Source organism: Vigna umbellata, chromosome 4 (assembly GCF_029865625.1).
Source record: "Vigna umbellata cultivar VRB3 chromosome 4, Vumbellata_1.0, whole genome shotgun sequence".
Taxonomy (NCBI): Eukaryota; Viridiplantae; Streptophyta; class Magnoliopsida; order Fabales; family Fabaceae; genus Vigna; species Vigna umbellata.
In genome coordinates this window covers 69,281,663-69,302,825 of record NC_142168.1, presented here as the reverse complement: position 1 = coordinate 69,302,825, position 21,163 = coordinate 69,281,663, and the positions used below count along the sequence as shown (strand labels likewise).

The window sequence follows — 21,163 nt, the reverse complement described above, 5'->3', positions numbered from 1 at the left end:
ACTGAAAATTGATCTAAGCCGCAGGCATTTTCTTTAACTGGTAGAAAGTTTAATATATTTCATGAAACTACCACTTAAATCCTTATTCCACATAAAAGATAGTGCGGTAATAATGAACAAAACATCAATCATTCCACATGCACATTTCCAGGAAAAGGAATTGAAGCACAACAATGATAGTATTCATTTTCGTCGAAAGAAAATCTCTGCGAAAGATGAGCTTCATGAATAAGATACTGCCCCCAGTCCTCCGATCCATACTGCTCAAATATGCCTCGTGCATCAAAAGAATCAACCTTTCTTTTCCACTTATTCCTAAACACAAGTAGCACATATCAGCTTACTGAGAAATCACCAAAACTTTACAAAGGAGATTGTCGAGCAGAAAAAATGGGTCGGGGGGAGTAGCACCTTTTCCTGTGCCTTGCGTTCATCACAGTGGCGTGTAGCTGAAAAACAGGAGAAAAATATAGTTTGGTGTTAAGGTTTCCTAGTAGGGCCTCGAAAAAAAATTAGTATTTCCAAACTTTCATAATCTGATGCTGGAAAGGGATTATCATTCGGATAATTAAAATTTAAAAGTAATGTACAAAGAACACTCGGTACATGGGAATTTGTCCCTAATATACAAATGCTTGGATGATTTATATACCAAAACATGAGCTGACACCATATTAAGAAAAATCTGACACATTCTGAAATTGAAAAATACAATATATCATAAAAAACTTACATGATAAACAGTAGATCAGTACAGTAAAAATGGCCTTTAATAAAGTAATTTAATTGAAGGTGAGTTAAAACAAACACTTCTTTATAATTCATACAAAAGCAACGGATATGAATCGGATAAATTTAGTTTACCTTCAGTTTGTTTTTAGCATCACTCTCTAAGACGAGTCCAGCTTCAACATATGCATCAATAATGACTTCTAAAAATGCTTAGAAAAAACAATTCTTTGAGAACAATATATAATCAAAATCAGGAACCAAACACTGATCCATAATTATATGAGCTTTTCATAAAACTAAAAATGAATCCTTAACTAAACACCACCGCTCAAAAAAAAATCAAAAAGAACAATCCACATATGGATACGACAAGCACGTAAAAGACGGCCCTCACTGCCAATTTCTTCCACAGGAGCATACAGAACACGGGCTTTTGCCAAAGAGCCTTTCATGCATTCCTACAAGTAAGTTTCTCTCGTCAAAGATATCAAACAAAATCACAAAGAGGATCAATTTGATGGTAAAAGTTTCTAGCAGACACGGTAGGAAATCTTTCAGGAAGCCTAAAAGTTTACACGCAGGCTTTCAAAAGGGAAATAAAAAACTACATATCGACCTTTTAACTTGCATATTGTTCGATTACCTCATTCTAAATTTAGTGAACGTACTAGTAGGAATGTCATTCTATATCTTGTCAGATAAGAAGCACTTCATATGAATAATATCAGTAAAATGGTGCTTAAAGTAGATGCATACCAGTCCCTTTAATCTTATAGAGAGTGGCCGATTATCCAAGGTTTCCACAACTTTCGAGGAGATACTCTACACAGCATCAAAAACATAAATGAAAAAAATCTAATTCTTAGAATATATTATTATGATGAATTTAACAAAACTTACCTGCAGGACCTCAGTGGCTGTCTTAATTCGTTCTTTGTTCCATAGCTTAAGTGATAGCGTCCTCCTCGAGCTAGGTTAGGCCAAAGCACGAAGATGAAGCTATGGAGGTGGAATTTGTGCGGAAGCGATGGATATGGTGGTGGGCTCACAATTTTGGTGAGGTTTTTGGTGAGTATTTGTGGTAGGATGGAGGTGTTGGATGGATCTCCGGAGAGGTTGGGCCAACTCTAGAGAAGGGTGGTTAGAGGGACCTCATGGGATGCTCTAGCCTTGACTTGAGACAAGATATGTTTGCACACATTTTGGCATAATAACATTCAAATTCATCAAGTGATTTTACAAGGAAGGAGACCCTTCTATTTATAGATAAAGGTGTCTCCAAAGTAGACAAGAAACCCTAAAAACTATCCACTCTTAAAGAGACATGTGGCAATCCTCTTTTACAAAGTTTCTCCACTCTTAGAGTGCCATGTGGCAATCCACTTTTGTAAAGTCTTCTCCACTCATGTGGTAATCCACTTTTGCAAAGTTTCTCCACTCTTAAAGTGCCATGTGACAATCCACTTTTGCAAAAGCTTTCCACTCTTAGAGTGACATGTGGCAATCCACTTTAGGAAGAGTTTCTCCACTTGGAAAGTGACACATGGTCACTTCCTTTTTAAGAAGTGTCTTCACTAAGAGCTTGCCATGTGGCCATCATGTCCCATGGTGGGACACACTCTTTTAAGCTAATATTACAAACCATACAATACTTGGCCCATTATACAAGGCCTAAAAATATACCCTATACTACTTGACCCTTAATACAAGGTCTAGAAATACTTCATGATAGCCCAAGTAAATAAGAGTTTAGCTCCTTCTTTTGGAAATGATTTTAATCCTTCTTGAATTTGTTTGGCCATGCTTCTTGTGATTGGACCCTTAGCTAGGAGTTTTTCATCATCCCCTCCCTCTTGAGAAGGATTTGTCTTCAAATCTTGAGGCTCTTCATCTTCATCTTGCTCCAAATCTCCTACAAAAGGGGTTAGATCACAAACATTGAAAGTAGCACTTACATCATACTCACAAGGCAACTCTAGCCTATATGCATTATTGTTAATCCTTTGAACTACTCTAAAAGGTCCATCACCACGAGAGTTGAGTTTGGACTTCCTTTGTGTTGGAAATCTATTTTTACTTAAGTGGAGCCAAACCCAATCTCCTTCTTCAAAGATCACTTCTCTCTTGCCCTTGTTACTATACTTGGCATATCTCTCAGTTTGATGTTGTATTTGTGACTTTACCCTCTCATGCATTTTCTTCACAAATTCAGACTTAGACACTCCTTCCTTATGAATGAAATCACTAGGATTTGGGAGAGGTATGAGGTCTAAAGGAGTGAGAGGATTAAAACCATACACAACCTCGAAAGGAGACATTTTGGTAGTTTTGTGAACCACCCTATTGTATGCAAACTCAATGTGAGGAAGGTACTCATCCCAAGATTTGTGGTTTCCTTTCAAGATAGCCCTCAACATGGTTCCTAAAGACCTATTCACAACCTCGGTTTGTCCATCAGTTTGTGGGTGACTAGAGGTTGAAAATTGAAGCTTGGTTCCTAGTTTAGACCAAAGTGTTTTCCAAAAGTGACTAAGAAACTTAGGATCTCTATCTGAGACAATGGTCCTAGGCAACCCATGGAATTTTACCACATCTCTAAAGAAGAGTTTTGCTATGTAACTTGCATCATCTACCTTGTGGCATGGTATGAAATGAGCCATTTTGCTAAACCTATCTACAACCACAAAGATAGAGTCAAATCCCCTTTGAGTCTTAGGTAGACCAAGTATAAAGTCCATGCTAATGTCTTCCCATGGGGATGAAGCAATAGGGAGAGGGGTGTACACACCATGAGGCATAGTTTTAGCCTTGGCTTGTAAACAAGCAATGCACTTATGACAATACCTTTGAACTTCCTTTCTCATGTGGGGCCAATAGAATTTCTCTTGAAGAATGTTTAGAGTTTTATCAACTCCAAAATGGCCCATGAGACCTCCTTCATGCGACTCCTTAATGAGGAGTTTCCTATGGGAACCTTGAGGCACACACAACTTACCCTCCTTAAACAAATACCCTTTGGACACATAGTAACCTCCTTGAGCCTTCTTTTGACAATTTGAAAATATATGGAGGAAAAGAAGTCATCTTGTTCATACAACTCTCCCATGTGATCAAAGCCAAGAATTTGTGCTCCAAGTTTTGAAAAGAGATTGCGCCTTCTAGAAAGAGCATCAGCCACAACATTAGATTTTCCTTTCTTGTATTTGATCACATAAGGAAATTGTTCTAGATATTCCATCCACTTTGCATGTCTCTTATTTAGCTTGTGTTGTCCCCTTAAATATTTAAGTGACTCATGGTCACTATGAATGACAAACTCCTTGGAAACTAGATAATATTCCCAAGTTTGAAGGGACCTTACAAGAGCATACAACTCCTTATCATAGGTGGGATAGTTGAGAGTGGCACCATTTAGTTTTTCACTAAAATAGGCAATGGGGTGTCCTTCTTGTAACAAAACTCCACCTATTCCTACACCACTTGCATCACATTCTATCTCAAAAGTTTTTGAAAAGTTTGGAAGAGATAAAATGGGTGCATTGGTAAGTTTTTCTTTGAGTTGCTTGAAAGCCAACTCTTGTTTCTCTCCCCACACAAATTTTCACATCTTTTTTTACTAGCTCATTGAGAGGTGAAGCTATACTTGAGAAGTTAGGGACAAATCTCCTATAGAAAGATGCTAGACCATGAAAACTCCTAACTTCTCCTATATTTTGGGGAGTTGGCCAATCTTGAATGGCTTGGACTTTGGTGGGATCAACATGCACACCATGCTTGTTTACTATGAATCCTAGAAATACCACACTATCTTCACAAAATGTGCATTTTTCTTTGTTTGCAAAAAGATGGTTGTCCCTCAAGGTGGAGAGAACAACTTGCAAATGGCCTAAATGATCATGAAGACTCTTGCTATATACTAGGATGTCATCAAAGTACACAACCACAAATTTTCCAATGCAATCCCTAAGGACATGGTTCATTAATCTCATGAAGGTGCTAGGTGCATTAGTTAAGCCAAATGGCATCACTAACCATTCATATAGACCAAATTTAGTCTTAAATGCAGTTTTCCACTCATCACCCTCTCTTATTCTTATTTGGTGATAACCACTTTTAAGATCTATTTTGGAAAATATCATGGATCCATGCAACTCATCTAACATGTCATCAAGCCTAGGAATTGGGTGCCTATACTTAATGGTGATGTTGTTGATAGCCCTACAATCACAACACATTCTCCATTTTCCATCTTTCTTAGGAACTAACAACACGGGCACAACACATGGACTCAAACTCTTTTGAACCCAACCTTTGTCTAATAATTCTTGAACTTGAGTTTCAATCTCCTTAGTTTCTTGAGGATTGGTTCTATAGGCTGGCCTATTTGGTAAACTTGCCCCAAGAACAAAATCTATTTGATGTTCTATACTCCTGATTGGTGGAAGATCTTTGGGATCTTCTTTGGGAAACACATCACTAAATTCTTTCAAAAGTTTATCCAAAGGAGATAGACACTTGGGTTCTAGATTTGCAGTAATGCATGAAAGTGCTCCTTTACAAAAAAGGAGATAGGAAGGTTGCTCACAAAGGAGAGTTTTCTTCAATGTTTTCTTAGACAAATTCTTCTCCTTTTGAGTGACCTTGGTAAGAGCACTACTTTCCCCTTCTTCATGAATGCAAGAGTTGGGAATTTGCTCCCTTAAATCCTTATGCATGCTCTCTTCATTTCTCTCTTCATTCCTTAGTTTCTTCATTTGTAATTGATCCTCAAACACTTTAGAAGGTGGTAGGGGATGAAGAATAAACTTCTTTTCCTTATGGTGGAGAGTAATCTCATTAGTATGACCATTGTGTATAGTTTTCTTGTCAAATTGCCATGGTCTTCCTAATAGAATGTGGCAAGCTTCCATAGGAATTATGTCACAAAGTACTTTATCTTCATAGTTCCCTATTGAGAGCTTGACCTCCACTTGTTGGTTCACATTCAAATCCTCTCCTTCATTTAGCCATTGAAGTTTGTAAGGTTTAGGATGAGGTTTGATGGTGAGACCTAACTTTTCCACCAACCTAGTGCTACAACAATTACAACATGAGCCACTATCTACAATGAGAGAACATGTTTTGTTTGAAACTCTACATCTTGTATGAAAGATGTTTTCTCTTTGGGTTAAGACTTGGGGACTGGGTTGATTCTTGAGAACTCTTCTCATCATGAGGAGATCTCCATCACAAGGGTAGGAATCTTCTCCTTCATTCTCCTCCTCACTTGCACCTTTCTCTTCTTCTTCTTCACTACTATATGAGTCAACACCCCTTAAGATTATGATCCTTTTGGTGGGACATTGTGATGCAATATGACCTCTACCTTGACACTTAAAACATTTAATTTCACTAGTGCGCATGGATGATGATGATCCTTGATTGGGCTTCTCTTTCTCTTTCTCAAATTTCCTAGGGGTTTCCTCTCTTCTCACTTGTTTTCCCTCCCTCTTGTAGTCTTTCTTAACATATGAGTTTGAGTGGTCAATTTTCAAACCTTTTCTCAAATGTTGTTGCTCTACCTTTATGCAAATTTGTACCAAATCATTAAGATCTTGATAGGGCAACAATTCCACTCTATCTCTAATATCAAGATTAAGACCACTTAGAAATCTAGAAATTGTGGTTCCTTCTTCTTCCCTAATTCCCGCCCTCATCATGTAGAGTTCCATCTTTTGCCTATACTCTTCCACACTCATGGTTCTTTGTTGGAGCCTTTGGAGTTTATCCATAAGCTCTCTATGGTAGTAGGAAGGTATGTGTCTTCTTCTTAGAGCACTCTTCAAGTCATTCCAATATTGGACTTGAGGGGAATTGGAGAGTCTTCTTTCTCTCACTAGGGCAGTCCACCAATACATGGCATTCCCTTGAAAGCTTAAGGTGGCTAGGGAAACTTTCCTTTCCTCTATTATTTGATGACACTCAAAAAGTTGTTCTACTTTCATTTCCCAATCTAGGTATGCCTCAACATCTTCTTTCCCATGGAAATGAGGAAGGTCTATCCTAATCTCTTTTGGTGGTTGTTCACTCTCCCTTCTATACCTTCTAGGTGGAGGATGTTGGTAGAATTGTGCAGCAGTCCTACTATCTTGTTCAGGGTATGTGTTTTCTGTGGGAGTTTTTGAACTTCTCCTTGAGTGACTCCTACTCCTACTTTTCTTTATCTCTTCTTGGACCTTTTCTTGTTTTTGGGCTAGAACTCTAAGCTCTTCTTCTAAGGTTTCAAGATATTGTTCTCTTTCAACTCTTTCTTTTTCTTTCAAAATGGATTCTTGTTTTTGCCAAAGTTTTAGTGATTTTAGTTCCTTGGCCATTTGTTCTAAATTTGGTTGGGCCTCTTCACTATAATCACTATCAATTTGGTAAGAAGGTTCCTTAGACATTCTTAAAAAAAAAAATTCAAAATATGTAATGCACACACAAACTTGTATTTCAAAAGTAAATTCCTTTAGAGATTTAAGGAGGCAAAATAATCTCAAGTTCACTTCCAGGAAAGAGAGGAGAATCACTAAGGATCACTTAAAATCCAAGCCTTTCCTAGCCAAAGTTTACCTCAAGTTCTCTTGCACCAAACTTCTCAAATGGAATTAGGTTTGATACACAAGTAAACACACAATAAATTATAAGCAGTTAAAGACAACAATTAAACTAGACTATGCGGCCTAATGGTAAAGTTAGAAGGCACTTTGGAACCTTCAAACTTTAACCAACTAAAAACGTTTTCAATATGGTTTACAAGTCTTTGTTAGGATATGGGATTGAGTATCACAGACTACCCCAAGATACCTAACAAGGTCATGAGTTACAAATCCAAAAGCAATACAATTTTACAACTCAAAAATGCGTAATACAAATAAATAATGTGTGTTCCTCTCTAAAGTGTTTCACTCCTTTTCTTCTTGTCTCTTCCTCAAGGTTTCAAGGTCCAAAGAGGTCTCCGATCACCCAATATACTATGTCAAATTTCGTTTTTCCTCCAAAGAATATCCTACACCAAATATCAAACCAAATCCGAAAGGTAGGAATCCAAAGAGAATGTAAATCAAGGGCCAATTTGAACAATAGCTCTTCAAAAGGAGTTATGTTGAGACAAAACAGAGAGTAATGAACAAGACAATCAAGAAAATAAAGCTTAAAAACAAAGGCTAGGCACTCAAAAGAATTACCTAAAGAAAGGCACTAGAATAGATGAATAAAACCAAAAACAATTAGAATAGAGAATTATTACTTCTTATCTTTACAAACACTTAGCTAATGGTGTAATGTAGGCAGAGACAATATTTTGTCAAAAGTGTCATGTCCAAGTCTCATATCCAAGGGTCATGTCCAAGTGTCATGTCAAGGTATTATGTCCAAGTATCATCTCCAAGTGTCATGGTAAAGTCTCATGTCAAAGTCTCAAGTCAAAGTAACTTTTTTTTTTCACTTTTGCTCTTGCTTGTACTTTTACTTTTTTTTTTTACTTTGGCTTTTTACTTTTGTCTACACTTTTGTTTTTCAACACAAATTAGATCTGGACAATTTGTTTGGGTAGCTCAAAGCTCATGACTCAAAAAAAAAAATGGAAGAAATCTTACTAGAATCAAAAATAGAGCATGAAACTCAAAGAAACACAAGAGAAACTTAACTCTAAGAACTTGACAATGATCTAATGACAAGTATGAACTCAAATATGAAATAAAAAAGCACTCAAATGGATGTATATAGTGTAATTTCGAAATCCCAATCGGACATATTTTTTTATGATTTTTGCAAAGCCCGAACTAAGAGAAAATGACATAAAAATGACTACACATGACTCTAGACAACATGGATGGAATTAAAAATAAAAAATAACCCAAAAATGACATTAAAACAGAACCAAATATATGAAGAAAGACTCAAAAAAATATAAAAGCACGCCACAACACATGTATATGGAAACTTAGTGGTAAAAACCGAATGGTTCCGCAAAAGAACAAACTAGAACCATAAAAATAACATATATGGATGTAAACAATGGAAGACAATAAAGAACAACACAATAACAACAAGAAATACACAAAGATAGGTAAAGGACCAAGATACTTAGCTCTTGTAGACCCAAAGCTCTTGATACCAAATGATAGCGTCCTCCTCGAGCTAGGTTAGGCCAAAGCACGAAGATGAAGCTATGGAGGTGGAATTTGTGCGGAAGCGATGGATATGGTGGTGGGCTCACAATTTTGGTGAGGTTTTTGGTGAGTATTTGTGGTAGGATGGAGGTGTTGGATGGATCTCCGGAGAGGTTGGGCCAACTCTAGAGAAGGGTGGTTAGAGGGACCTCATGGGATGCTCTAGCCTTGACTTGAGACAAGATATGTTTGCACACATTTTGGCATAATAACATTCAAATTCATCAAGTGATTTTACAAGGAAGGAGACCCTTCTATTTATAGATAAAGGTGTCTCCAAAGTAGACAAGAAACCCTAAAAACTATCCACTCTTAAAGAGACATGTGGCAATCCTCTTTTACAAAGTTTCTCCACTCTTAGAGTGCCATGTGGCAATCCACTTTTGTAAAGTCTTCTCCACTCATGTGGTAATCCACTTTTGCAAAGTTTCTCCACTCTTAAAGTGCCATGTGACAATCCACTTTTGCAAAAGCTTTCCACTCTTAGAGTGACATGTGGCAATCCACTTTAGGAAGAGTTTCTCCACTTGGAAAGTGACACATGGTCACTTCCTTTTTAAGAAGTGTCTTCACTAAGAGCTTGCCATGTGGCCATCATGTCCCATGGTGGGACACACTCTTTTAAGCTAATATTACAAACCATACAATACTTGGCCCATTATACAAGGCCTAAAAATATACCCTATACTACTTGACCCTTAATACAAGGTCTAGAAATACTTCATGATAGCCCAAGTAAATAAGAGTTTAGCTCCTTCTTTTGGAAATGATTTTAATCCTTCTTGAATTTGTTTGGCCATGCTTCTTGTGATTGGACCCTTAGCTAGGAGTTTTTCATCATTAAGCATCAGTACTGTAAGGTGAAATGTTTTAGGCTTGATGAATATAGATTTGTCAATACCCAGATCTGCAAGAGCAAATAACAGAAAAGCTGTTATTTAGCATAAACATGTCATCCCTGCTGAGTTTTTACATGACAAAGTAAATTCATTAACCATGAAAACAACAGGTTACTAGGTAATATGGACATGTTTTAGGGTTTGGGAAGTAGCCATGACACCATATATAATTTAACAAGAATTCATGGAACAAGATCCACAAGTGGAAAATGATGGAGAACAACAAAACACGTGAAATGGATATAATTTCACTGTTGATTCAAATTCCCTCCGCTATAATATAAATTTCATTGTTTTGATACCAGATGAAGCAGAAGACTTGGATGCTTTAGGTTTGTAACTGACAAGGGGTATCTTGGAAAGATTAACTTTAACTGATTCACTGTTATCATCAACTTTAAGTTCAACTGCAACACCAGCATTTTCCTTTGGCAGTTGATCCACACCTTTGGGGTCAGTAGTACCCTCCTCTTCATTGGAATCAGAATCAGTGCTCTCATCCTTGTAAGAAACATTTCCCAAAATTGAGTGTTGAAAATTAATGAGTTTATTAACTAACTCAGGATGAATTGCCAGTGGAAGGGATATGAAGTGTGAATAATCAAGATTTCGACTATTAACACTCTGTCATAAAAACAAGAAAACACCAGAATATTAGTCTGTGACAGCAAAGTAAACACAGGAAACAAAAAGCAAAAATGAGATAAATATAATCAAAGAGTGAATCTGAGAGACTGCCCAGAAAGGCAAACTGACCTCATCAATTATATCCTGTATCCTCTTCGAAGCTGAATTCACACTGTCGATTGAAATGCCTTCAATGGCTGCCATAGACATTTATATCGAATAGTTAAGATATCAAATTCCGTTATCCACTCTTATGAGAGTAATCATGATTTAGAGGAGCTCCCAGGCTATAGAGGAGGGTGGAGCCTCTACTTTAAACAGAAGTTCTGTATCTCACACTCAACCAATCTCATGTTCCTGTTACACATATTTTTTTTGGCCTTTCAAAGGAATTGGACTTTTGCTTAGAAAGAGTGAAAAGACAACTTGAACCAAAGACCTATTGACATCATTATGATTGTCAAATGACAATACACTCTATTCTTTTGAATGAAAGAGAATTATGTCAAATCAAATTTAACTTAAACATCTCAAAGAATGACAATAATCGAAGTTAAAACACAAACAAGGTAAAAGAATAACTATCTCAAAGCTGACCTACACAAGATAGACAGCAGATTAGGTAACCAAAACTTACAAATGAAATCCTCTTCTTTTGAAGTAGGTATTATTATTTTAACCCCCATCTCATCTTCTATCCTTTTCTGTGTGGATCCCCTGAAATAGTATCAAGTATATAGAAGCATTTAATTTAATTAACATGTCATAAGAACAATCTTCTACCCTTTCCCTTTGATATAACAACAACAACAAGATTAGGGCAATCGTATCCCACATGATGTAGGCAACATGAATCTCAAGTCAAAATTGATACAATTCCTAACATGAATATAACTATTCTTTTCAGCCTATTTTATCAAAGCATATTTTCATCTGTTCCTTCACAATCATAAAATTATTTTTCTTTATCAATTTCACCTATGTTTGTATACCTATTATTAGAAATCCTTATAATAGGGAGAAAAGGTGGGTCAAGGGGGAATATTCTGTATATAAATAAAGGTAGAGGGAATCAGAGAGGGGTATTGAGGAATTCTATAAAATAGAGAAGCAAGATTTACACAATCTTGAGAGGGTAGGATTATTCCGTAATCTGACAAGATTATAGGTTCTTGAATTGTAATTCTTTCTACTTCACATTGGAGGAGCCTGTTATAGCAATTAAAGTTTACATTTTCTTTTTCTTTCCCAGACAGTTTCTATCAATGTCATATTGAGCCTCTCTTCATCTGATATCTATCTACTTAAGTTGGTTAAGTAATGTTATTATTAATGCCATTATGCCAAAAGAGAAATTAAAATATAGGTTTTACCCTTTTCCTTTAATAAAACGAAATAGAGAAGCACCGACCTGCAGAAAAAAACACAAAATTAAAACAGAGATGAAAGACTAAATCATTTGACTGTCCAACATAATCAGAAAAGAGAGCCAAAGGGAAGTGTAACTCTTCCTTGTAAAACAAGACAAACTAGAGACCAAAACCAAGGACCAAGAAAGATAGTTCGAATGAAATATTCTGAAAAAGCAACAAATAATAACATTACTTTTCACAGTAAAATAGTGACAAAAAAATGAGAAGAAAAATAGCAAACAATTAAAACTATGGCAAGATTCAAATAAAATCTAGGAGAGAACATATGAGCAACATAAGCTTTTATGAAAGTCTTCTTATGAACTCCTTCCTTATTTTGTTGAATTCATAACAAACTGACTAATTCTAGCACTAGAGTAACTTTTAACGCACATGAAGCAGCCAATACTGCATGAAACCTAAACATAACGAACAAGAACCAACTAAAGATATATGGTGATAACCAGCATGTAACAGAAGCAAACAAAAAATATTGGTTTGTATCCTCGTAAATATGAACTATCAATTCAAGTAAAGTAAAAGGAAGTGAAAAATTATAATCTTGCCTGCACAGAAATTGCATGCTTTTCAGAGGAGACAGAGGAATCTCCTTGTAGCACTCTGTTTTCAACATTATCCTGCAATTGGCTTGAACTTGTAGCTGATTTAGCAATTTCATCTATAGCTTCAGCAGCTACCTTCATGACATGATCACTTGAAACAGTGGTGGATGTGCTACAGCCCGCTTCCTGAACTGTGCCTCGATCTGACTCAACAATTGCATCCTTTATCAAGCTTTCGTAAAAACCAGATCATTTAATATGAATAACCGGCGTACCCAGAATCTTATCGTACGAAGTAATAAGTATCATGCTTTTCAAAAATCACACTACCCCATAGCATTGAGCGTTTGTCAAGTAAATAGCATGAAATATACAAAAAGGCTAATTTTGATTGAGGAACTAGACCATATGCATATAAACATAAGGAAAAAGCAACTAGTTCTTCCGTGTATTACATTTTCCAAAATGTCGCATCACGCAAAAGAAATAATAAAAATCATAGGCATAACGCAAAATTGTTGGTAGTTGCTACAACCGGAAGTTGAACAGCGGCATGTCCCAGGACAAAAAAGACAAACCTTCACAAGCACTGGCCTTAGTGGCAACTGGTCTCCATATAGAATTCACTTTTTTCTGTTTCATGCTATCGTCTTCAAGACAAATTTTCTTCTTCCTACCACCCGTCATAAAATTGTAGCTTAAACAATGATAAGCACCTTGGCCCAGCTGTTAAATGAAATAACTTTAAGTTGAAAAAAGGAGTTCAAAGTTCTTAGACTACTGATAGAAAATTTGAAACAATAACAACTCATTGAGACATCATCTCAGTCCAGTACAGTATTAAATGTACGAGTAGACGCAACATAACCAGTGTAAAACAATTCTTTGCGAGGGTAAAAGTGATTAGATAAGGACTAAATTAGATTACAATATACAAACAAATCACGGGAATAGAAGCCGGGAACCTGTAAGTAATAACGTGTAGGCCTTGAATTTGAGGCAAGATATGTATTGGTAAACTTGAGAACTCGGTCCACTCTACAAAGCAAAAGCACAACAAACTTTTAATTATACAAGGAGAGTGCGATGCAAAATGAATAGAAAAAAAAATCAGAAGATAACTCCAAGTGTGTGCTCAAACACAAGAGTTTTGAAATTGCAGATCCTAACATTGAGATCGAGATACCAAATTCGTAGTTATTGATTTTGTGAGAAAAATTGTTTGTTAGACGAACCTGGTGAGAGACCTGCTGCAAGCTATCATCCCAACGAATGAATGAGGATGTCTCGAGTGTAGACTGTGGAATGAGGGCAAGGCCTGTTTGGTGAGGTCAGGTAACGGAATTTTGTTTTGTCGAATTGTTTCTAATATCCAAACACGGCGTAATGGCACGTTCTAATGTGCGCTGGGAGCGTAGGAATAAGTTTCCAAATGGCGTGGGTGAGTCAGCAACTGACGTGTCACATCCTGGGTGAATTTTCTGTTTTCGTGGCAAAAAGCCTTCGTCTCTATTCAATTACGTTCCTTCGTCGCTCTGTTTCTCAGTTCCATTCCGAATCTCGAACTTCAACTATTTAGATATAGAAACTAGAGAACAGCGTCATCAAATTGCAAGGTGTTTTACTCACTGTAGAGCGAAGTTGAGAATTGTGTTGCCATAAATATAAATAAATTAAATCTGTGTAGGTGAAGAGAATGGAATCGAGTCGAAGAGCGGTGGAATCGTACTGGCGGTGGCGCTTGATCGATTCAGCTACCTCCGATGAAGAGAAAGTCACACCTGTCTATAAACTTGACGAAATCTGCGAGCTCCTACGCTCTTCTCATCCTGGCATCGTCAAGGAGCTCTCAGAATTCATCCTTAAACGCCTCGACAATAAAAGCCCCGTCGTCAAACACAAGGTATGCATGCAGCTTTTAATTTATCATTGTTATTATTATTCCCTGGAATATGAATAAAAAATATATTGAAATCAGATTCCGATCATTGTGTTGGTTTGCATTTGACAGGCTTTGAGATTGATCAAGTATGCGGTTGGAAAGTGTGTAGAGTTTAGAAGGGAAATGCAGAGACATTCAGTGGCAATTCGGCAGATGTTACAGTACAAGGGTCAATTGGATCCTCTGAAAGGCGATGCACTCAACAAGGCTGTTAGAGACACTGCTCAAGAGGCTATCTCTGCTATTTTTTCTGCAGATGATAACATCAGCAAGCCACCGTCTTTGGCTTCTGCTTCCGCTGATCTCAATAGACGGATCGAAGGGTTTGGGAACACGAACTATCAAGCTCCTTCTCAGGATAAGAAATCGTTTCTCAGTGAGGTTGTGGATATTGGAAGTGCAACCATTAAGCAAGGACTCAGTGCCTTCACACAGGGCCATTCTTCGCTTATCAAGAATGAAGCTGCGAGTGGAACATACAAGGACAGATATGAACCCACTGCGTATGATAGTGGAATTACGTCGGCACTTTCGAAGAATCAAACTGGTGGCCCTTGGAATCAGGATGCAGGCGTAACTAGGATTGAAATGTCGAATGGGAAAACTGGTGCTGGTTATGCGGAGAGTAAGACACAAGAGGAGATATTGCTCGAGACAGTTGCAAGTTCTGGAGGCGTGCGCCTGCAGCCCAGTCGAGATGCCATTCAAGTTTTCCTAAGAGAGGCTTCAAAGTTGGATGCCATGTCTTTATGTCATGCCCTTGAACAAAAGCTCCAATCCCCAATGTGGCAGGCATGTGTATTTTGTTGACATTTCTGTGAAAATTAGAATTCATACATGTTTTCGATATCAAGTCAATTACACAACTCTGCACTTGATATTTGCTGCATATTGATGTATGTGTCATCTCATCTCATTTTGACTTCTTTTGGGGACTACATTTTCAGGTTCGTGTCAAAGCTGTTTGTGTCCTAGAATCTATCCTTAGAAACAAAGATGATGATAATTTTTTACGTATGGCTATTTACTTTGCTGAGAACAAGGATCTGGTGTTGAGATGTTCGGATTCCCCCCAAGCCTCTTTAAGGGAAAAGGCAAACAAGGTACACAATTTCAACTTCTCATTAATTTCATTTTTTCTTATATCAAGTCATATTGTTCTTTTCTAAATTACTTTTAGTAGTTTTGACTTTAACCAGAGCTATTGAACCATGATCGGTTAAAACTGAAATACTGGTTATAGGCATATAAATAAATGCATGCCTAGGCCTAAATATATAAGATACAAAGTTTCCCCTCTTTATTTATTTTTCTCCTTGTTCCCACTAAATCGGATAACCTGCCTTTTATTTTATTTCCCATTTTTCTATTCACTCAATTATGTTTGTCATTTACACAGGTTTCATTTTTAAGATCCTAATTCTTTCTTATTTAGCATCATCCCACTAAGAGCTGATATCCTATCTAGAATATTAGAAGGAAGTCTAAATTGTGAGAAAAAACTTTGATAGCTGATTGCAGTTAGTAGTATGAAATTATAGATGCTGGTAAAATTTCAGTTATTTCTCAGAACGGTGCAAAATATTTTGCAGTTCTCTCTTTTTTTTGGGTAAAGTTACAGAAACAAAAGGAATCACCCTATACCAAATTGCTTAGAAAGAAGCTTTCAAATTTAAGAGCAACCTTTGGAGTGCAAGGTTAATATTTTGTAATTAAATTTAGCTCTTGGCCATTTGATGGACAGGTTCTTGGTCTTTTAGGTGGAGGCCAACCAAACAGTTCCATTAATTCAGAGAAGGCTATGAAGATGGATAGTGCTGCTGTTGCTGAGTTTCCTGACTTGTTAGACACTGGTGATTTTAATGATTATCATGGAACAGGCGATGCTACAAAGAGAACAAATGACACAAATATAGCAAATTTGACACCATCCATACCTCCGGCTCTGGCTGATGATTTATTTGGAAATTTTAGTAACTCTGGAGTAGCTAGTAGCGAACGAAAAAATGATGATGACCCCTTTGCCGATGTGTCATTTCATTCTAATGAAAACAAAGAGCATAGGGATGTCTTTTCAAGGATGACTGTTGGAAATGATAAACTGGGTCATCATGTGAGTAATGACATTTTTGCCACTAATTCCAGGCACGGAAATAATGGAGAGTTTGTTGATCATTTATTGGCTGGCTTGTCTGTAGATGAAAATACATCCAGTGCAAAACAGAAAGCAACATCCCCTGCCATGCAATCGGATTATTTTTTTTCTGGTTTAAATAATCATGCTAGTCATCTGAGACCGGACAACGGTTTTGGTGGCATGTTGGGCTCTCAGGCAGTTGGCTTCAATGTAAATTCCGTATTTCCTTCTGGCCATCCATCTTATACTGCACAACCTGGCATTATGTTGAACCAACCATATTCTTCTCAGCCACTTAATTGTGGTGCCGTGGGAAATCTCTTGGCTCAGCAGCAATTTCTGGCAACAGTGACTAATTTCCAACACCTTAATATTGTCAACAGGCATGATGCCAGTTCTGCTAAAAATGCTGGAAGCAATGAAAGAACACCTCTTCCGGACATATTCCAATCAAAATTTTCAACGCAAACTCCTAGCTCAATGATCAGCAGTTCAAAGAAAGAAGAAACTAAAGCATTTGATTTTATCTCAGTAAGTCTTGAACTAAATTTATTAACCGAAAAATGATATACTTTAAGGATCTTAATGATCTGCAATGAATTTTTTGCTTTGTAGAATACAAACTTGTTCGGTAAAGTTTAACTGCATGAAAGGAATCCAGTCATTTGAATGTGATTTATCGTAAGAAATTAGTCATTTCATTTGTTTTGTTGTACAAGCCCTTTTTTTATTTGGAATTGTAGAAGTCATAAGAAATTCATATTTGAACACCTTGAATACCGCCAGGATGAACAATTTAGCCGTCAGGTCATGGTTTCTGTTTTATGGAAACTATAGGTTGAGTTTGATATACTGGATTATTTCATAATAGGGTTGTTGCTCATATATTATTATCATTATTCCCTTTTATTTTCCTAAGATTTAATTTGATCTGTTTAGGACTGATTACTCATTTGGAGTAGTCAGACCAGTTTTCCTGCCCATAATTCTAGACTGGCATACATTATGAAAGCGCTCAATCCGCACTGTACAATTTTCAATTATCTAAAATCATGTTCATTTTTCCTCACATTTCAAGATATAGCTTTAAGAATACTTTACCTAGTTTTTGGTTGACGCACTTAATCATGTTATTTCGTGCTTGTAGGACCATCTTGCTACAGCAAATGATTCAAGGAGAGTGATTTGAAATTTCAATATCTTACTATTGTTGACAAAGATTTATGGTGCTTTACAACGCTGTGGTGGATTTCACACGAATAAATCAAACCGGTTCATAATTTCCGATGAAGAAAGTTGACTTTCTCTGGCATGATGGAGCATTGTCGATGTTTTTCTATTGCCCATGTCGTCAACAAAATATGAGCACAGTTATAGCAATTGGAAGAATATGAAATGGTTACTACCAGTTCCCAATATTTTGAACTCTTGAATGTTGCCGTTTTATTCATTTAATTTTTTTTGTAAGTAGTTGAGGTTTTTTTATCTGTAGTGCGGGCACTATCAGCAATACCATATGCATCCGGCGCAATGTCTTACTTTTCCTGCAGCAATGTTTGAGTTCTGTTTTGCCCTTTCTTTATAGTTTTTTCTCAATGGAAAATGATCCGTCCTGTCTCCTTAATGTCCAATGTAAATCTAGCACCCCTTAGAAACAAATTCCATGCTTTGTTCAATTGTTTGCTCGGATTCAGCTTGCTTGGAGTGTGTTGAAATCTTAATTTCTTTTACAGAACAAAAGGCTGTGCAGAGCAGAAAATGAAATTGTTAATGTGGATCACAACTCGAAGGTAAATTATTGACAGTGAAGGGCCCTCAATAGCCCAAGCCAAGTCCTTCCAATATTTAATTCTTCACATCAAAATAGTTTTTAAGGATTTTGTTTAATCATTTTAATCTTTCATAAAGATTAGTGAGATGATTTTTTTTTTATCTTTAAAAGGTTAGTTCAATGACAAATTTGAAAGAAAAAAATGTCAGGATCTTATCAAATTTTTAAAGACTTTTCAGCAAACAAAAAATTTAAGGCAAAATAAATAATGTAAATTTTCTTAGATCAGTTACTTGTTTCATAACCAAAGATAACAATGGCGGAAGAGTTGCATTTAAAGGCCGGATACCAATGCCACTCTTTTCTAATAATTTTAAACATTGCTTAATCAATTTTAACCAATTTGCTACAGTTTTTCTATTAAGTATGTTGGATTAAGCACACTTTTGTTTTTCCGAGACACCTTCAGTTATCGTAGTATACTATTTTGAGCTCCTCGACTCAGACAATCAACATTTCCCATGTTATTTGTCCTATTTTATTTCATTTTATTGTTGTTATTTTGAAGGTTTAAAATATTCATGAATATGTGAGATGAACAAGAATGATCAATAACCACGGCATCCAAATTCTTATATTGGAAGAAAAATATAAATACATCCAAGGTACAGTACCTGGATTAGTCAGTGGTTTCTTTTTACTTACTGAGATAAATGTTAGGGATGAAAAGAAGTTTATATATCTCCCATTACTTTTCAACATTATTAAAGGGATTAAGTACTCAATAGCATAATAAAAGAAGAATTATAATAAAATCCCATTTTCAAGTGTCACATCTCAGGCAATTTGGATAAGGATAGGTTCTAAATAATCCATAGCAAGAGGTGCCCCTGTCCCTCTGGACGTTGGAAATTTGGAATCCTGGGACGGAAGTCGTGCTTTTGAATCATCAAAGCATCCTAGGATGGAGATATATGTTTCTTCTGTTAGTATCAATACGTCGGATGATTATGACATTATAGAATATTAGACTCCCTAAAAAGCCCTCGTGACCAAATTATTGAACCTCTTTTCGTACAAGGATGCTTAATTTTCTTACCAATTAACGTCACAAGGTCTTGTCCGAAACTATGAATAAAAAATAGCAGAAATTTGAAGAAAGGAAAAAAGAACAATGGCTAGTAGCGTCTGCAGCCACCACACCAGCAATTGGTTGTGAATTTCTTTATACAAATGGAGAATGGAAATTGCACAAAGCAACAATTCGACCTCAACGGACACAAGAAATGTGCGATGTTGACACCATGAGACTTGGCCAGAAATGTAACACTAAACTAAACGTATATTCAACAAAAATACGATGTCTGGGTGGGGCCAATGTACCCTGTAAAACCTTATACTTAACCCAATAAATCTTGTGCAAGAAAAGGAAAAACTTTATGCATTTCTATTCTTTAACAGTGTTAGTTCTATTACTCATAAAGTCTTCTCTATTTTCTTCTTGTTTCCCATCGTACTAGTAAACCTAAACTTAACACATTATGCATTGTCACGATTCACGAAGTATATTATTGGTAGGTTAAGGGTCGCTTTATCGATAATCTATCCTTCACCACAACAAAGCCCACCCATATGCTCTGTTTCTTCCTCACTCCTTATCATTCACAACCTCTAATCTTCTTTCAAACATTCCCATTCTGATTACAATGATCGATACGCCGTGTCACAAAACTCCTGGCAGTAGCACCAACAACCCCTCCACTTCAAAACCCCATAAAACAGAGACTCCAAAACAGAGCAAGACCCAAAAACAGAGCAAGCTCAAGAGAAACAGAGACCCCACCAAGCATCCCGTCTACCACGGCGTTCGAATGCGCAATTGGGGAAAATGGGTATCCGAAATTCGCGAGCCACGCAAGAAATCACGCATATGGCTCGGAACTTTTGACACGCCTGAAATGGCGGCACGCGCGCACGATGTTGCTGCTCTGAGCATCAAGGGCCACACGGCCGTTCTCAATTTCCCTAACCTAGTAAATATGCTTCCCAGACCCGTGACGTGTGCCCCACGTGACATCCAAGTGGCCGCGGCGGAAGCCGCCGCGATGGTGGAGTTCGACCGCGAGTGTTCTGATGAGGCGGAGTCGTCTGAGCTAAGCGAGATTGTGGAACTGCCGAACATAGAAGAGAGCTTGGAATCGGTGGAGTCGAGAAGTGAGTTCGCGTTTATTGACTCAGTGGATAGTTGGTTGTACCCTCCAATGGCAGTGGGAAGCATTTGTGAGATGATGGTTGGTGAAGATGAGTGTGGATTCTTCCACTTTCAGACTGATCATCAAAAAACATGTTCCGTTCAGTTTCAACTCTTTTAATTGTTTCTCAGATTATCAAACATGTTCCACTTTTCTGTTATCTCATTCAAATCCCTGTTTGCATTTTTGCTTCTTCACTCGCTCTAATTCGTGGCTCTGTGTTTCACTTTTCCAAGAAGAATATTAATTTTTGAAAAATATTAATTAGTAAAACTTAGCGTGATAGAAAATATATTCTGAGTTTTTTTATTTCAATTAAGTTCCAAAAAGTGTGTGTCAGTGTTTCTTAAGATTGTGTCGGTGTTTCTAGTTTTTTTTATTAAATTAATTTGTTTCTTATTCTAGAAAAAATTCAGAAGGAAAAATGCTTTTATGTTTTTTCGTAATTTTCTTAAATAGGTGGAAGAAATCATGAAATAAATACATTATATAAAAATATTGAAAAATATAAAATTAGTCCAAAATCATTAAAAAATATTCTCAGCTTTTCTTTTTTTAGTTTAAAGACTTTAGATTGGATCAATGTTGGATTGGATCGGGTCCATTGGACTCTAGCCTTTTAACTTTCACATTCAA

General features: G+C 36.8%; 4 protein-coding genes and 1 pseudogene across 4 annotated transcripts; 2 read left to right on the top strand and 3 right to left on the bottom strand.

The window, feature by feature from the left end:
• Positions 1-128: 128 nt before the first annotated feature.
• Positions 129-2,339, bottom strand: LOC148201073 (uncharacterized). Its single transcript, XM_088113127.1, has 6 exons — positions 2,319-2,339; positions 1,489-1,554; positions 1,100-1,190; positions 865-941; positions 412-449; positions 129-315 (listed from the first exon to the last, which is right to left on the bottom strand). Exons 1-6 carry the CDS (start codon positions 2,337-2,339, stop codon positions 129-131), a joined length of 480 nt encoding a protein of 159 aa, XP_087969253.1.
• On the bottom strand, positions 1,483-7,385 carry LOC148201072 (uncharacterized). The gene is made up of 4 exons (XM_088113126.1): positions 4,376-7,385; positions 4,094-4,224; positions 1,633-3,773; positions 1,483-1,554 (listed from the first exon to the last, which is right to left on the bottom strand). The coding sequence occupies exons 1-3, from the start codon at positions 7,152-7,154 to the stop codon at positions 2,445-2,447; spliced, it is 4,239 nt and encodes a 1,412-aa protein (XP_087969252.1). The 5' UTR covers positions 7,155-7,385; the 3' UTR covers positions 1,483-1,554; positions 1,633-2,444.
• Positions 7,386-8,945: 1,560 nt separating this feature from the next.
• LOC148201071 (uncharacterized) lies at positions 8,946-13,789 on the bottom strand. Its single transcript, XM_088114205.1, has 9 exons — positions 13,661-13,789; positions 13,391-13,463; positions 13,004-13,151; positions 12,429-12,628; positions 11,824-11,861; positions 11,088-11,167; positions 10,580-10,647; positions 10,126-10,447; positions 8,946-9,831 (listed from the first exon to the last, which is right to left on the bottom strand). The coding sequence occupies exons 1-9, from the start codon at positions 13,687-13,689 to the stop codon at positions 9,635-9,637; spliced, it is 1,155 nt and encodes a 384-aa protein (XP_087970331.1). The 5' UTR covers positions 13,690-13,789; the 3' UTR covers positions 8,946-9,634.
• An 89-nt stretch (positions 13,790-13,878) lies between these two features.
• Positions 13,879-18,163, top strand: LOC148201070 (protein MODIFIED TRANSPORT TO THE VACUOLE 1-like). Its single transcript, XM_088114204.1, has 5 exons — positions 13,879-14,328; positions 14,437-15,159; positions 15,315-15,470; positions 16,112-17,035; positions 17,652-18,163. The coding sequence occupies exons 1-5, from the start codon at positions 14,122-14,124 to the stop codon at positions 17,691-17,693; spliced, it is 2,052 nt and encodes a 683-aa protein (XP_087970330.1). The 5' UTR covers positions 13,879-14,121; the 3' UTR covers positions 17,694-18,163.
• A 1,601-nt stretch (positions 18,164-19,764) lies between these two features.
• On the top strand, positions 19,765-20,720 carry LOC148201069 (dehydration-responsive element-binding protein 3 pseudogene; annotated as a pseudogene).
• The last annotated feature ends 443 nt before the right edge of the window (positions 20,721-21,163 follow it).

What these genes read in the sequence shown, in the direction of transcription:
- LOC148201073 (XM_088113127.1), bottom strand. Translation starts at nt 2,339, where the DNA reads ATGGGACATGATGGCCACATG. An exon ending in TGGGACATGATGGCCACATG is followed by an intron (nt 1,555 to 2,318) that starts GCAAGCTCTTAG and finishes GATGCTGTGTAG; the next exon opens with AGTATCTCCTCGAAAGTTGT. An exon ending in AACGCAAGGCACAGGAAAAG is followed by an intron (nt 316 to 411) that starts GTGCTACTCCCC and finishes ACTTGTGTTTAG; the next exon opens with GAATAAGTGGAAAAGAAAGG.
- LOC148201072 (XM_088113126.1), bottom strand. Translation starts at nt 7,154, where the DNA reads ATGTCTAAGGAACCTTCTTACCAAATTGATAGTGATTATAGTGAAGAG. An exon ending in ATTTGTCCCTAACTTCTCAA is followed by an intron (nt 4,225 to 4,375) that starts GTATAGCTTCAC and finishes CTTTTGAGATAG; the next exon opens with AATGTGATGCAAGTGGTGTA. An exon ending in ATAAGGAGTTGTATGCTCTT is followed by an intron (nt 3,774 to 4,093) that starts GTAAGGTCCCTT and finishes TGTCAAAAGAAG; the next exon opens with GCTCAAGGAGGTTACTATGT.
- LOC148201071 (XM_088114205.1), bottom strand. Translation starts at nt 13,689, where the DNA reads ATGATAGCTTGCAGCAGGTCTCTCACCAG. An exon ending in TAAGGCCAGTGCTTGTGAAG is followed by an intron (nt 12,629 to 13,003) that starts GTTTGTCTTTTT and finishes TTGTTGAGTCAG; the next exon opens with ATCGAGGCACAGTTCAGGAA. An exon ending in CAAGTCTTCTGCTTCATCTG is followed by an intron (nt 9,832 to 10,125) that starts GTATCAAAACAA and finishes TTGCTCTTGCAG; the next exon opens with ATCTGGGTATTGACAAATCT.
- LOC148201070 (XM_088114204.1), top strand. Translation starts at nt 14,122, where the DNA reads ATGGAATCGAGTCGAAGAGCGGTGGAATCGTACTGGCGGTGGCGCTTG. An exon ending in TCCAATCCCCAATGTGGCAG is followed by an intron (nt 15,160 to 15,314) that starts GCATGTGTATTT and finishes CTACATTTTCAG; the next exon opens with GTTCGTGTCAAAGCTGTTTG. An exon ending in AAGCATTTGATTTTATCTCA is followed by an intron (nt 17,036 to 17,651) that starts GTAAGTCTTGAA and finishes TCGTGCTTGTAG; the next exon opens with GACCATCTTGCTACAGCAAA.